At 41.1% G+C, this 16,194-nt stretch overlaps 1 protein-coding gene across 1 annotated transcript; it reads right to left on the reverse strand.

Moving 5' to 3' along the window:
* Positions 1-11,938: 11,938 nt before the first annotated feature.
* LOC148766879 (uncharacterized) lies at positions 11,939-15,496 on the reverse strand. Its single transcript, XM_088825853.1, has 2 exons — positions 13,048-15,496; positions 11,939-12,567 (listed from the first exon to the last, which is right to left on the reverse strand). The coding sequence occupies exons 1-2, from the start codon at positions 15,494-15,496 to the stop codon at positions 11,939-11,941; spliced, it is 3,078 nt and encodes a 1,025-aa protein (XP_088681979.1).
* Positions 15,497-16,194: the final 698 nt, after the last annotated feature.

The following is a 16,194-nucleotide window of genomic DNA, read 5'->3' on the forward strand; positions in this document are numbered from 1 at the left end:
ATTAGAGAGAGAGAGAGAGCGCCACGTAGAGTTGGATGAGTCAGACATTCTCCTCCCTATCCCGATAAATACCTCATCGTCCCGTCTCTAATTCTTTATCACTCTCGTTCTTAAGACCGATCAAACCTTTCTTCCATAAAATCATTAGCATTGACCACGGAAAATTCTTATAAAAAATATATTGTGAACCAAATGAGAAATCAAGAATAGTAGAAGTGGGCTAGGGTTCAACCAATTGAAAGAATGAAGGATGGTGACTTGACGATCTTCCCGAAAGAGTTCTAGTGAGCGGGGTATAGCGTTAGAAAGCCTGATGTAGAAACTTTAATTTTGTGGAAATTTCTATCCGTTTGATTTGGTGACAGTTGTTCGATTTTGTCAAGATAGTTAGCCTACTACTAATTTCATAATCAGATTTGAGGTATGTTAACTTCGACTTTCAATTTGTTTATTCATAAAAGTCGTAGAATAGGCTGAATACTGTAGGAATGACTACATTTTGCACAATTTTAGAATCCTTTTTTGAAATTGATTTTTGACTCTACAGTATCTTTAAAAGGGATTTTTCAAAAATGAACTTGTTGATACTCTGGTTTTCGGAACACAATTTGGGAACTTTCGCATTCGAATTTTAAGATCGTTTCTTCTCAAACATCATAGATTATCTGGAGCATGTTAATTATATGCTGAAGCTTGTTCCATTTGATTGAGCCTCATAAGCTTTTTGAACCGAGAAACAGAGTGGGTTCAATCTTTCAAATTTTGGCAGTTCATATAACTTATGTTTCGATGTTGTTTCCTATGTATATGAGTTATAATTTGAGGTTAGTGTCTTTTGTTCAGTTGTAGATGAAGATGTTAAGTCCTTTTCGGACGCCTCAAGGACAATGTCTATTGATGGGCCCGGGGCTGTTTGGAGATGACCGTTAGGCGGTATCGGGCCAACAGTGGGTAGTCTCTCCAACAAGACCCACTTAGGTTTAGACCCGTACATAACTAGAGGTTATTTAGGTTTCGGGCAAAACCGGTATGTGCCTGGGCATGCCACATTGCATTACATGGTCATTCTCTGCTCGGTGAATAAGGTAGTAAACGGCTACGGGAGTCACAAGGTAGGTGTATTATTATCTCTGTATATCGAAAAATCTATTGATTATTCTTAGTATTATTCTTGAATTTCCAATCAAAATATAAATTTTATTCCAGAAATCTAAAATCAAAGTATAATACTTCTATTTTCTAATATCTGCTAATGGTTCAATCATCGAACTTTCTCTCAGATCATGTTATAACTCACTATTCTTATGTTTCACATCACTAAGTCTCATATGACTTATCCCTCTACTTTATTCTCTCATATTCCCATACACAGGTGCATGCTTGAATGAATCAGAGGATTTTCGTGTGAGTAGCTATCTTATTTAAATTTGTAAAATAGTGGTTTTGAATTAGTTCCCAATAATCGCTGCATGTATTATAAATATCAGGGTTTGCACTTATTCATATTATTAATATTGTAATATTCTAAAATAGAAATAAATGTTATAACAGTAACAGTTCTGAACCTTTGTACCATACATTGTTATAAGTAAGATTGTTAATAAATAAAGCGTACGTATTTTTCTGAGTTATAGATTGACTAGTATTAAAAAAGACAATTATTTCAATATTATAGTTTTACAAACGCTTCACATAGAAGGCGAGCGTCACATATGGTATCAGAGCTTAGGATTTAGGCTCTCCGACATTTCGAGCTTAGCTAGTCCAGATGCCTTTTGGAAGATTGAGTTCTACCATATTCTATGTAAATCACGGTATTTGTTACTTGTTCAGTATATACTCGTGAGTATCTTTGGCTATCGTTAGGTAGTATTATTAATTAGTAAACTAAAATATATCCGGCTTAGCGTAATTGGTGATGATATGGACCATGGTTACAGGATAGCCGATGAAAATAGATTGGGAGATAATAATCCGGAAGTCGATCAAATAGTTGTTGATCTACAGCAGCACATGGAACACCTGCAAATACAAATGGCGATCCAAGACACTCACATTAATCATTTGCAATAACTAATTAATACAGGAAATAATGCCTTTAAAATCCTGATGGTTTATTATACAAATAAAAATCAATGGTTGGCATATCAATTAAAAAAATTGCAAGGCAATTATCACCAGAGAATGAGTAACGTAGCCAAATTTTGTGAGGATCTGGTCTTTATTAATAAGACGATGGTCAATAATGTACTAGGACTCCTGAACGACCTAGGAGTTGGACCCTCTGGAGTTTCCCCTGAGGCTCCGGCTGCCCCCAATGAGGCTGAAGGAAAAATGGCCCAGGATGCTGGCGCAAATATACAGGAAGTTGGGCCTGAGGGAGAAAATGTACAAGACGAGAATATAAACATTGTTGTGGATAATCAACCACACGTGCCACACGAGGAAAATCCCGAGGAGGACCCTGAGTAAGATCCTAAGGAGCATCCGGAAAAAAGAACATGAGGAAGATCCTGAGGAGGACCCGCAAGAAGACCCTGAGGAGGATCCCGATGAAGATTCAGAAGAGGATCCCGCGGTCCCTGCAGCTGGAATAGACGATGATGTAGGAAAGGCGGCTAAAAAGAATATGAAGGGAGAACCAGAGGAAGCCGTAGGAGAGAATCCGGATTTACTTTTGGTTAACAAGGACGCTGATGGTTTTATGCCTAAAATAGAAGTCGAGGTGGATAACGCAATTGACGTTATGAATGAAATAGTATTCAATGACCAATGGGAAGATGAATTCGATATCGATCCAGACATGATCCACCTCACCTAGTAAGGGTTAAGCAGATGATGATGAAACTAGATCTGATGTCACCTCTGTTGAGTCCGACGGCGATTGAGTTAGGCCGCGGAGTCTTTTGATAAGCCGTCCCAAGTTTTGCTTATGAGATCGGCTATTTTTTCTAGTACATACACATTCGGTGTTCTCTTTTTCACAGTAAGAACACTTATAGAAATGTATAGCTATAGTTACAGGCCTCAATATAGGCTCTTTTGTATTATGTGACGTAGATAGTAGAAACTGATGCAAAGTAAACCTGTTGACTTTTGTAAATCCAACTTATATTCTAGTGTGTGTGTATAAACAATAATTATTAGTTATTAAATTATTTTTCTTGGTTATGCTACGTATTCATAATTATATAGTTGATTAAAGATAAGTTAGTATACTTGCATTATTGACATTAAGATCGTTAGCCCTAATAAAGAATTCATACGTATATCCTGACTCAGAATGTCTTCTCTGGGAAAACTTCCGGAAAACCTCACTCAACCTTGTTCACTTGCATCATCGCCAAATCACCATCCAAGTTCATCACAGAAACGCCACAAGTTCCTCGAGAAGCAACAACTCCAGAAGTACAATCCATGTTGTCTATGTGGCAACAATTTATGCAATTTAGTCAGCAACCCTCATAGATAGGAGTACCACTTACCGAACATTCCATACCAACGGAGGACCAAAGACTTGAGAGGTTTCTAATATTTCGACCACCAAAATTCCTAGGTGAGCCCGATGATTGCAAGTCGGAAAATAGAATTAATGAGTTGGACAATATTTTTAAGGTCACACACTACTCCAACTCTCAAAAGGTTAGTTATGCAGCTTTCCAACTAGAAGAAACTGCACGTCATTGGTGACGTGTAGTGAATTAGATGTGGGATCAAAACAACACTGCTCGAACTTGGGCTAATTTCGTCCACGAAGTTGATGAGAATTTTATACCACAAGCAGTGAAAAATGTTAGAGAAAGAGACTTTATTAATCTTACTCAAGGCACAATGGCGGTGGCCCGATGTAAAGTTCGTTTCAACTATCTAATTTGCTATGCTCCACATTTTATGAACGATGAAACTCGTAAGGCACGCAAGTTTGTGGAAGGACTAAACTTAGAACTTCGTTTGGCTATAATTTCATCGGATGCAACAAGTTCTAGCACGACAATTAATAATGTGATGCATGTCGAGTTGAAAATGCGAGAGTTGATTCAAGTTGAAGAGCAAGCGAAGATAGCTAAATTTACCACCTTCAGAGGAAACCCAAGTAGAAATTCATTTTCAGGTCCAAAATACCCGAGATCGAGTCAAGGACGTTTTGCAAATCGTAATTCAATGCCAAATCGGGGCAGCGCTCCCCCTCATCCAGCGATGCAAATGAAATGTGGATTTTGAGGACTTTCCAATCATGAGGAGAATGATTGTCTAAGGAAGAAGAGATTGTGCATTCTTTGTGGAAGTGTTGATCATATTGCACGTGATTATCAAATGAGGCGGGATCCTTAGATATCACAAGGGAGAAAAGGAAAGGCTCCAATGGAGAAACAGAGCAAGCCTAAAATCCATGCCCACGCTTACGCACTTGCTGGGATGGACGTGACTCGAGCCAAAAGTCGTTGTAGAAGGTAATGTCCTTCTGCTTGGTAAATGAGGTACAGATTTATGTGATCCCGGAGCAACTCATTCATTTATCCCATCTTCTTTCTCGAATGATTTTATTTTAGAAGGCGAACAATTACCCTATAATTTTGAGGTAAGCACTCCGATGGGCTCAATCATACTTACTAACATAGTATGTAGATCTTGTTCTATCGAATTAGAAGGTAAAGAATACATCGTTCATCTTATACAACTTCCAGTCATAGGTTATGATCTCATCACCATGCCCAATTAGGCTGGCTTTGGAAAGAGAATTAAACTTCGGATGAATAAAGTATTGGAGGTTGAAACATCCAAAGGTGATAAACTAGCTATATCTTTAATATTCAATATCATGTACGGTAGCTAGAAGAATTATGAGAAAGATTTCTGGTATACTTTATCAACAAACCACAGGAAAAAAAATAGATTGGAAGAAATACTCGTGGTTAGGGACTTTCTGAAGTATTTCCAGAAGAATTAGATTCATTTTCACCAAAGAGAGAGAGATCAAATTTGTGATTGAGACGCTTCCAGAAGCAACACCGGTGTTTCGGATACCGTACATGATGGCTGCAATTGAGCTTAAGGAATTAAAGAAACAATTGCAACAATTGTTGGATAGGGGTTTCATTTTGCCAAGTGAATCTCCATGGGGAGACCATATACTATTTATGAAGAAGACGGACGGAACACTCCGGATGAGCATCGATTATCGTGGGCTAAATAGTGTCGCGATTAAGAACAAATACCACTTACCCCACATTGACGAATTATTTGATATCTTATAAGGTTCACGAGTGTATACCAAATTAGATTTAAGGAAAGGGTATTATTAATTAGGAATTCAAGAAGAATATATTCCAAATACGGTATTCAACTCAAGATATGGACATTTTGAGTTTGTTGGCATGCCCTTTGGGCTGACAAATACCCCGGCGGTATTTATGGATATGATGCACTGGGTATTCCGACTTTGGTTGGATTAGTTCGTTGTGATTTTCATTTATGATATACTGGTGTACTCAAAATTTGAGATAGAGCATGCCCAACATTTAAAGGTTGTGCTAGATACTCTCAAGGAAAACAAACTATACACGAAATTCGGTAAATGCGAATTTTGGCTAAGTGAAGTCTCATTTTTAGGGCATGCATGTAGTGTCTAAAGATGGGATTAAGGTTGATCCATCAAGAATCGAAGCAATAGTAAACTGGAATAGACCAGAAAATGCTACTGAATTTCGAAGCTTCTTGGGTTTTGCGGTCAACTATAGAACATTTGTCAAGGATTTCTCTAAAATAGCAACGCCTTAAACCAAATTAACATAAAAGAGGGACAATTTGAGTGGAAGGAGAAGTGTGAAGCCAGCTTTCAAGGATTGAAGAAATGCTGACTACAACACCTGTGTTGGCATTAATAGAAGGCACATCAGGATATAAAATTTATTCTGATGCATCGAATGAAGGATTAGGTGGGGTATTAATACAAAATGATAGGAATATAGTTAATCTCTTAGGTAGCCATTATTGAGATTTATGCTTAATGTTGTGTTCTAGAATTAATTGAGTAGGAATACAGTAATTGAATCTAGAGTATTAGAACGCGGAACCGGGTTATGATTAATTTAGCATCTCTGGTTAATAATCCGAGTTAATTACTTGCATAATTGAAGGAATTGGGGAATTAATAATCACATAGGGGGGAGAATAAAATCCTAGGCTTGTTTTCTCTGATTAATCGTCGTGTTAATTGCTTTCGTTGTTTTTATTGTCTAAATTGCTTTAATTGTTTTGGTTTAATTTGTTTTGTTATTCATCTTTCGACTGTGTAGGGTGGACTTGATAATAATCGCTAGGATTTAGCGTCTAGGATTAAGCAATTAAATATTCTCTGTGGGATCGATATCCGGACTTAATTGTCCACTATATTACTTGTACAATACGTGCACTTGCATCAATGTATTATCACCACCAGTAAGGTTGTTAATATATAAATCGTACGTATTTTTTTGAGTTATAGATTGACTAATATTCAACAAAAACCAAAAAAAAAGTTCTTTCAATATTATAGTTTTGCAAACGCTTCACGTAGGAGGGGGGCGTCACAATTTTTTTCTTTTTCTTTTTTTTTTCTTTTTGCAGATGTATAACATCCTTTATTTATATGATATCAATATAATCTTTTTATATATGCTCGGCACCACTATTTTAACTTCATGACCAATGTATTGAATCTCCATCCAAACAAACCCCAAGCTAGTTAGCCCGAGTTATCGAGCACCCAACGGGTTAATATTTGAGCCACATAGTTGGGATACCAGAGCACGGTGATACGCATTTTCCTCACGTATAAATTACCGCAAGTATACAGTATCGCATTTTACAGAACAGTGGTTCCGGATATCGATCCACAGGGACCTTGTAGATTCACATGCTGAGTAGTGTAATTATATTATCGTTATATTATCTAGCCGATCGTAAATATTTGGATTGGTGATAAACCCTAATTTATAAGCATGCAAGATCGTAAACATGCAAATATGGAATGTACGTAAATAAAGTACGACAACTCAACACGGGGGGGACTTTGATTTAAAGGGGACTTCTAGGGCCAAATCCACCTATGTATAATCAACAACGATCTACAAATCCGTTATCTAACGCCACATTCCTATTCGTTAACCCAGACGCTAAAGTACTCTAACCCCCGTCTCCAGTGTAGAACCTGCTATTAAGAGAGCATTTAGGTCAAGTCCTTAAGGGCTACCCGAAGTGCATCACGTCTCCGTTTCCACACCCCGAGCTATGTTTTCCTAACTTCAAACAAGAAATCCTCTCTCGAGTTCATTCCTATTTAATATCAATCCGAGAGCTGATCAAACAATCAGAAGCATTTAATACAGGAAAACATAAACGAAATCAAAACACGGCAAATAGATAACAGAAATGAAGATCGAAATCAATATATACAAGGTTTCATTACCCTAGAAGAAAATGTTCTTAGTTCATAACAAACATAATGTCAAAAGAATATACAAAGGAAATGAAGAACAAAACGTAAAGAAATATCCTAAGAAAAACCCAAGTCGAAACCCTCGTTGAAGATTCCCGCGAAGAACTGTCGAAGACCGACGAAAGTCGAAGGACGAATTGAAGAATGAAAGGGCCTTTCTATTTATAGTGAAACGCAAAGCTTCCTCAAGAAGCTTTGCAAAACAAAATATCTTTCTCAAAAAGCGTGCCCAGATCGCGATCCAGGAATGTGGATCGCGATCTGGCAGCCTCGGGGAACTGCCCACCGCCATGCCAGATCGCGATCCAGGAATGTGGATCGCGATCTGGATCTTGACCCATTTCAGCTATGTCGGACCCCCTAGATCGCGATCCGACTTCCTGGATCGCGATCTGGATTTGACCCCTATTTCTTCTCTGTCAGCACCCCCAGATCGCAATCCGGAATGCTGGATCGCGATCTGGGTCTTGATCCATTTTCGTACTGTGACAACCCCCAGATCGCGATCCAGAGATGTCAGATCGCGATCTGCGTCTTCTTGGCCCCAAAATTGGCTTGAAAATTCGGTTTCGCTTTCAAATGGCTTCGACTCGGCAAAAATACCTAATAAAACACTTAAATAGAAATAAAACAAGAAACGCAATAATATATACAAATAGAGCCGAAACTCGGACGAACGAAGACCAAAACTCGAAGATTTGATAAGCAAAAATCATGCAAAACGAACACTTATCACACCCTCAAACTTAGATCTTTACTCGTCCCGAGTAAATCAAAACGAAACAACAACAAAAAGGAAATAAAAACAACAAACTAAACTAGGCCACTAACGTAGGGAATCACGATTGCATTTAGCGTATGCAACAAGCCTTTAAACCCCTGGGTACCCCCAAAGGACGAGTTGTGTCTCGTGAGGGTTTTCAGACAACACACCCACAAAGTTGCCGGATTGGTCAAAGCATTGCAATTAATTCCAAAGATAAAACGAGCTACATAACCTAAAATCTCAAAATGGCATACGGCTTAAGGTATTCGACTTTCCTACCGACGCAATTAGTTGTTTCTACACCAAAATGAAAGATAGACTCAAGAATCCGTAATTAAACAATAAACACAATCATCGAGGGTTTTGAGTAGAAATGTGGGTGAAAAGCAAGTTTTGATTCTGAAATTCAAAAACTCGAGTTGGGCATAAGTAGGTCTATTTATTCAATAAGCAATGACAACAACAATATATTGTGATTTTCATCACAACTTTTTTTTTTCTCTTTTTTTTTTCCTTTTTTTTTTGACATAAAATAAAAACGTAAAGACCATTGATAGAACTTTTAGCCACCAACTCGAAATCGTGAACACATAATTCAATTCTAACTCGCCCCCCAAACCTCAGGCTATTATACCCCTCAGAAAAGTGCGCTCAAGCTTAATCGGAAAGGATTCGAAAGGCTATCCACACAAGTTGCAAAAACGCAGTCGGAAGGTTCATCTATAATTATCAGTTATCAATAATTTTAATTTTAAAATCAACTAGCCCATCTACTAATTCATTAATTGCTTTGCTTCAATAGAACCCGGAAATGCACATTACAATCGATCCTAAATGAAATGCATGTGACAAACATAACACAATTACGGAAATCGAAATACATAAACGAAACTAAATTATATGATATGCATGCAAAAGACCAAATAAAAATAAGATAAATAAAATAAAATAAAAACAAAGTCTAGCAAAGATACATCGTAAACGAAATATCAATCCAACAACTTATCCCAAAACAAACGAACTAAAAACAAAAACAAAAAACAAAGAGGTTCAACAAACACCACCCTCAAACTCAAACTCTAGCATAGTCCCTATGCTCAAAAGCAGAATAAAAAATAAAAGGGATAGAAAACACAACGTCCCTAGAAGTCATGGTCTTCCTCGATAGCTTGGTCCTCGTCCTCTCGAAGTCCACGCTTGTGCTCCTCCCAGACGGGCCTCACCAGTGTGGTGGCTGCCGCTCGTGCAGCTTCTTCTACGGATGCGATGGAGGTAGATGCTCCGTCAAAACGAGGCCGTGGTGGGAATGGTCGTGGCTCGAGGACGTCGTTCGTCCTGCACTGGAGTGCTGCTGCCATCACCTTGATCATTTTCTTGAACCAGCCCACGTTCTCTTCCATGGCATCCATCCACTCGGTCATATACTCCGGAAGTGGCGGAGCTGCTGCTGTTGCTGCCTGCTGTCTTTTGCGGCCGCCTCGTGGTGCGGCTCGTGCTGGTCGGGAATCCACGGATGGTGGCGCGTCTGGCTCAGGGCCATCGCCCTCGCCCTGTGGACCGGAGGCTGGCTGGAGCTTGTCGAACGGGAAGATTGGCTTCGGAGCCTTTGTGACCTTGTCGTCGGCAAACATCGCCACGTTGGTATTTTTGCATAAGGCGGTGATGAGGGAGGGGAACATCGGGCCCAAAGAGGTGTCGCCCATGCACCGTCGAATCTCTGAGTGGATAATGGCACCCACGTTCAGAGGGGTGCCCTTCATGATTGCGTATATCAACGTGAGGCGAGTGGCATAGGGCTTGGCCGTTGCAACCGTCGGCATGAGTCGGGAGCAGACGAAATACATCCAAATCTTTGCCTCCCTCGAGAGCTCGGCTCAATAGAACGACTTATCTCCTTTTGCCCAATACGATCCTCGGGGGCACAAGCCCTGAATGAGGTCCATGTACGTCGTCTCCATCTTTAGTGCCTGGAACGGCTCGATCGGGATGTCTGGAACACGGGGGGGGGGGGGGGGGGGGGGGGGGGGGGGATAAGCTTGTAGACTCGATTGATGGCTTCTGCATCATAACGAACCTCGACGCCCCGGATGTAAACCACCGAGCCTTTGTATTGACCGGCATTGGCGTAGAAGAGCCGGACCAAGTTCTCGTTGTAGGTGCCCGGTTTGTCGACGAGTGCTCTCCACCACCTTTCGTGGATGTTGTTGACGACCGAGGGGGCATCCAATCGTACGGACACACAACTCACGCTCTGGGACGATCGGACGAGGGAGGCGGTCGATGAATTCGCTTTTGGCTTCGACATTCACATAGATGTCTTCATCGTGTTCGTCAAAGGTGACTTCGCTCACGAGCGTGCATTGATTGGCACGGGCGCCCGTGTTGAGTGGCACGTCACCGGTTCTTGGCATGGTTTGCTCGGTTGGTCCCTCCGAATGTGAAGGCGAGTGTGAAGAGCCTTCTCCCCCCTGTTTGCCTTGAGCCTTGCCCTTCTTCTTTTCCAGTGCTTTTCCTTTGCCCTTCGGTTGGGCTTTCTTGGAATTCTCGCCCGTCTTTTGGAGTTTGTTTGCCGGTGAAGTCATGGTGTGAATGAGGGTGCAAAATGAAACTTGAAACTGGTTCGGGCAATTCGTCGAACACTTGGCGTGCGCAAGTTCTTTGAAACTCCTTGAATGTTAGTTTCTTTCAAAAACTAACCGTCCTACATCAATCACCACAACAACAACAATTAATAACGATCAACGAGCAAAAATTAGCATAATATGACTCGACCCATTCAAAAATTCACAAGAAATTCGAAATTAAGCATACTAGGGCAATTCCTATATCTAAACATTGGTTCAACCAATTAAACAAGCCTTTAAATCCCACAATCAAGTACCTAATTACGTACAAGCAATAAGAATTGAAGAACCAAGGGACAAGACAAGAAAATTGGATGAAATTCGAATTTTCAAGCAAAACTAAAAAAAATTGGGTCAAGAACATACCTTTGTTGAAGATTCGTCCACAATTCTCAATATAAACAAGCAATAATCGTTAATAGTTGATGAAAATCTAAGAATATGCAAGTTTGAAGATGAAATTTGAAATAAAATCGAAGGTCTAGGGTTGGGGGAAAGGGGTTTCGAATTTTGTAAAAGAGAGAAGTGAGAAAAAAGAGAGGGTTTTTTCCAATAAATACAGTTTTTGCCCCCAGATCGCGATCTAGAAGGGCCGGATCGCGATCTGAGTCCCTATTTGCTCTCTGTAAGACCCCCCAGATCGCAATCCGACTTCCTGGATCGCGATCTGGATTTGCCTCAATTTCCTCTCTGTTAGACCCCCCAGATCGCGATCCGGCTTTCTGGATCACGATCTGGATCTGACCTCAATTTCTTCTCTGTCGGACCCCCTGATCGCGATCCCACTTCCTGGATTGCGATCTGGATCTGACCCCGATTTCTTCTCTGTCAGACCCCCCATATCGCGATCCTGAATGCTGGATCGCGATCTGGGTCCTGTATTCTGCACAAAATTTGAAATTTAAACGGGTGAAATAGAGATATTGAACCCTAAAAAATATAAAAATGCAAAAAAAGACTAAAAACGGAAACGAAAGCAAGAACAAAAGAAAAATGACAGAGAATTAGCAATAATGGGGTGCCTCCCATTTAGCGCCTGTTTTACAGTCGACGACTCAACTTCTTTTGGATTTATTGGGAGAAAATTAGTGCGACGCGCTCCAGTTCCTCGGGAGCACCATTTGGATAGTAATGCTTAACTCGTTGCCCATTCACTTTGAACGACGGACCGTCTCGTCCTCGTATTTCGATAACTCCTTGTGGGGTTGCGCTCAGGACTACGAATGGTCCTGACCAACGGGACTTGAGCTTTCCCGGAAATAGTCGTAGCCGAGAATTGAATAGCAGGACTTGGTCACCTGCCCGGAACTCTCGCTTTGTAATCCTTTTGTCATGCCACTTTTTCGTCTTTTCTTTGTAAATCTTGGCATTCTCAATAGCATCGTTTCTGAACTCCTCCATTTCGTTGAGTTGAAGCAATCGACGATCGATGGTGGCTGTTTGATCGAAATTGAGCTTTTTGACTGCCCAATAAGCTCGGTGCTCCAATTCCACTGGCAGGTGGCACGCTTTCCCAAACACGAGTTTGTACGGAGACATCCCAATCGGTGTCTTGAATGCGGTTCGATAGGCCCAAAGTGCATCATCGAGCTTCAACGCCCAATCTTTTCGGTTCGTGCTCACGGTCTTCTCCAGAATCTGTTTGATTTCTCGGTTTGACAACTCAGCAAGGCCATTTGTTTGCGGATGATAGGCAAGCGCTATTTTGTGTCGGATCCCCAACTTGTTCGTGAGATTAGTGAGCAGTTTGTTGCAGAAGTGAGATCCTTCATCGCTAATGATCGCCCTAGGTGTCCCAAACCTTGAGAATATGTTCTTGTGGAAGAATTTGAGGACTGTACGAGCATCGTTGGCAGTGGTGGCAATCGCTTCGACCCATTTGGACACGTAGTCCACGGCAAGCAAAATGTATAACTTCCCGTTCGAAGAAGGGAATGGTCCCATGAAGTCAACGCCCCAAACATCGAAAAGCTCCACCTCTTGCATGTTGTTCAAAGGCATTTGGCTGTTGTTAGATAGGTTCCCTGTTCATTGGCATCGATCACACCGTTTCACGAACTCGTAACTATCTCGAAATAGGGTTGGCCAAAAGAAGCCTGACTGCAGAACCTTGGCAGCTGTGCGTGATTCCCCGTGATGCCCGCCACAAGGTGAAGAGTGGCAATGTGTGAGAATCTCACGTACTTCGGTTTTCGGAACACATCTTCGGATGACACGATCGGGGCCGGTTCTGAAAAGCAACGGCTCGTCCCATAGATAGAAACGACTGTCGTGAAGGATTTTTTTCTTCTGGTGATAGGATAGATCGTCAGGAATGATTCCACTGGCCAAGAAGTTGGCCACATCAGCATACCACGGAGTGTGAGTACTAATGGCGAGCAGTTGCTTGTCTGGGAATGATTCCTGAATATTTCCTTCGGCTGGAACTTCTTCTAGTATGAGTCTAGAAAGATGATCTGCTACCACATTCTCGCTCCCCTTTTTGTCTCTGATTTCCAAGTCGAACTCCTGGAGTAGGAGTACCCATCTGATGAGTCGGGGCTTGGCGTCCTTCTTTGCGAACAAGTATCGAATAGCTGCGTGGTCGGTGTAAATGATCACCTGAGACCCCAAAATATACGGTATGAACTTGTCAACGGCATAAACGACAGCAAGCATTTCCTTTTCGGTCGTTGAATAGTTCTTATGTGCCTGGTCAAGTATACGACTCGAATAGTAGATGGCTTTGAAGATTTTGTCCCTCCTTTGTCCCAATACTGCACCTACAGCATAGTCGCTCGCATCGCACATGATCTCGAATGGTTCCTCCCAATTGGGAGTAATCATAATCGGTGATTGGGTTAGCTTCTCCTTGAGAAACGTGAAAGCCTGCAAACAAGCAGAATCAAAATCAAAGACGGCTTCCTTCTCAAGCAAATGACATAATGGTTTTACTATTTTTGAAAAGTCTTTAATGAATCTACGGTAAAAATCAGCATGCCCCAAAAAACTTCTAACCCCCTTGACATCTTTCGGTGGAGGCAATTTTTCAATCGTTTCGATTTTTGCCCTGTCCACCTCAAGACCCTTTTTCGAGACCTTGTGACCTAGAACAATACCTTCACGAACCATAAAATGACATTTTTCCCAATTTAAAACAAGGTTTGTTTCTGTACATCTTTTCAAAACAAGTTCCAGATTGTGCACACAATGATCGAAAGACGATCCAAACACAGAAAAATCATCCATAAACACCTCTAGAAATTCTTCTACCATATCATGAAAAATAGACATCATACATCGTTGAAAGGTAGCAGGTGCATTACACAAACCGAAAGGCATTCTACGAAATGCAAAAGTACCGTAGGGGCAAGTAAAAGTAGTTTTCTCTTGGTCTTCTGGGGCGATTGAAATTTGATTGTACCCCGAATAACCATCAAGAAAACAGTAATACTCAAAACATCCTAGCCTGTCTAGCATTTGATCGATAAAGGGAAGGGGGAAATGGTCTTTTCTAGTGGCTGCATTCAATAATCGGTAATCGAAGCATACTCGCCACCCAGTGACTGTCCTAGACGGAATAAGTTCATTTTTATCATTCACAATAACCGTCATCCCAGCCCTTTTTGGCACAACCTGCACCGGACTGACCCACGGACTGTCAGAAATTGCATAAATCATTCCAGCGCCTAACAGTTTAAAGACTTCTTTTTTTACTACCTCTTTCATTGACGGGTTTAACCGCCTCTGGGGTTGGACTCTCGGTTTATAGAAGTCTTCCATTAGAATTTTGCGTTGAACAATAGACGGGCTAATTCCCTTAATATCCTCAATAGACCAACCTATAGCCGATCTATATTCTCTAAGGACCTCCAGCAGTGTGTTTGTTTCGGCCTCGCTCAAACTAGAAGAAATAATCACCGGATAAGTCTTGTCTGCTCCAAGAAAAGCATAACAAAGATAATCCGGTAATTGTTTCAATTCCAGTACGGGGGCCGTTTTCACACTAACTGGTATCTCGGGGACGATTCCTACCTCGTCTACGCCTAAAATCTCGGCACACTCAAGAAACAACACACAATCAAGCACATCATTTTCAATAGGAGTTTCAGGGGAGGCATAATGCAAATCAATAGAATTAACAATCCAGTGCTCAACAGAATCACATAATTCATACAAATCAAAAAAGGAGGAAACACAGTCCTCGATCACGTCTATTCTACTGCAATGCTCAATATGCTCAGAGTGTTTAAATGCATCTGTCAAATTAAAAACAACTTCTTTCCCATTTACCCTAAGCATTAAAGATCCTAATTCCATATCAATCATCGCCTTACCAGTGGCTAAGAATGGACGACCTAAAATGATTGGTGCTTCGTCATCTTCAGGCATTTCAAGTACCACAAAATCAACAGGCAAAATGAATTTATCTACTTTAACTAGCACATCTTCTACAATCCCATCGGGATATTTCAATGAACGATCAGCTAGTTGTAAAGTCATGCGAGTGCGGTTCAAATTTCCTAAGCCCAGTTTTAGAAACACAGACATAGGCATCAAATTAATACTTGCCCCCAAATCACATAAAGCTTTATCGAAAGTAGCATTTCCAATAATACAAGGAATAGTGTAACTCCCTGGATCTTTCATTTTCGGTGGTAAAGAATGGCGCTGCAAGTTGCCGTGAGTGTCACTGGTATGTCTTCTTCGATCCGAATTTTCTTGGATAGGACTTCCTTCATAAACTTGGTGTAGTTTGGCATTACCTCCAAGGCCTTTGCAAAAGGGATGTTGATTCGAATCTGTTTGATCTTTTCAATGAACTTCTTCAACTGATCCTGGAACTTCTTCTTCTTCTGTCTTTCTGGAAAAGGAATAAGAGTTATCATAAGAGGAGGATTATCAGGGAAAGAAATGTTATTGGGCTTACTAGCCTCTTTTGTACTACTCCCTGAGATGGTGATTCCTGGCTCGACCAGGGTCGGTTGTACTGCTGGCCTTGGTGATTCGTCTGTCGGATAAGGAGGATCAGTCATTTGCAAACCACTTCGGGTGGTTATGGCTTGACAGCTTTCCTTTGGATTGACTTCGGTATTGCTCGGAAATCCACCATTTGCCATTGTGGACATGGATTGGGCGATTTGCCTTATTTGCTTCTCCATGTTCTTCATTGTTGATTTCAGGCCCTCCATTTCCTGTTCTTGTCGGTGAAGGCGCTCGTCATACGTTGGCCCTCGTTGCTCTCTTTGATGGTTGAAATCGGGAGGTGGTTGTAGAACATTCTTTGGATTGGCATAGGAGAAGTTCTCGTGATTCCGAATTCCCGGGTAGTAATGAGTAGGGTTTTG

This window comes from Erythranthe guttata, chromosome 11, assembly GCF_056151865.1.
Source record: "Erythranthe guttata isolate IM_541 chromosome 11, IM_541, whole genome shotgun sequence".
Taxonomy (NCBI): domain Eukaryota; kingdom Viridiplantae; phylum Streptophyta; class Magnoliopsida; order Lamiales; family Phrymaceae; genus Erythranthe; species Erythranthe guttata.

Bases quoted from the DNA above. Each gene is read 5' to 3' on its own strand.
- LOC148766879 (XM_088825853.1), bottom strand. From the start codon at position 15,496: ATGAAAGATCCAGGGAGTTACACTATTCCTTGTATTATTGGAAATGCT. The intron at 12,568-13,047 runs GTGAGATTCTCA...GACACAAAATAG, and splicing joins TGTTCCGAAAACCGAAGTAC to CGCTTGCCTATCATCCGCAA.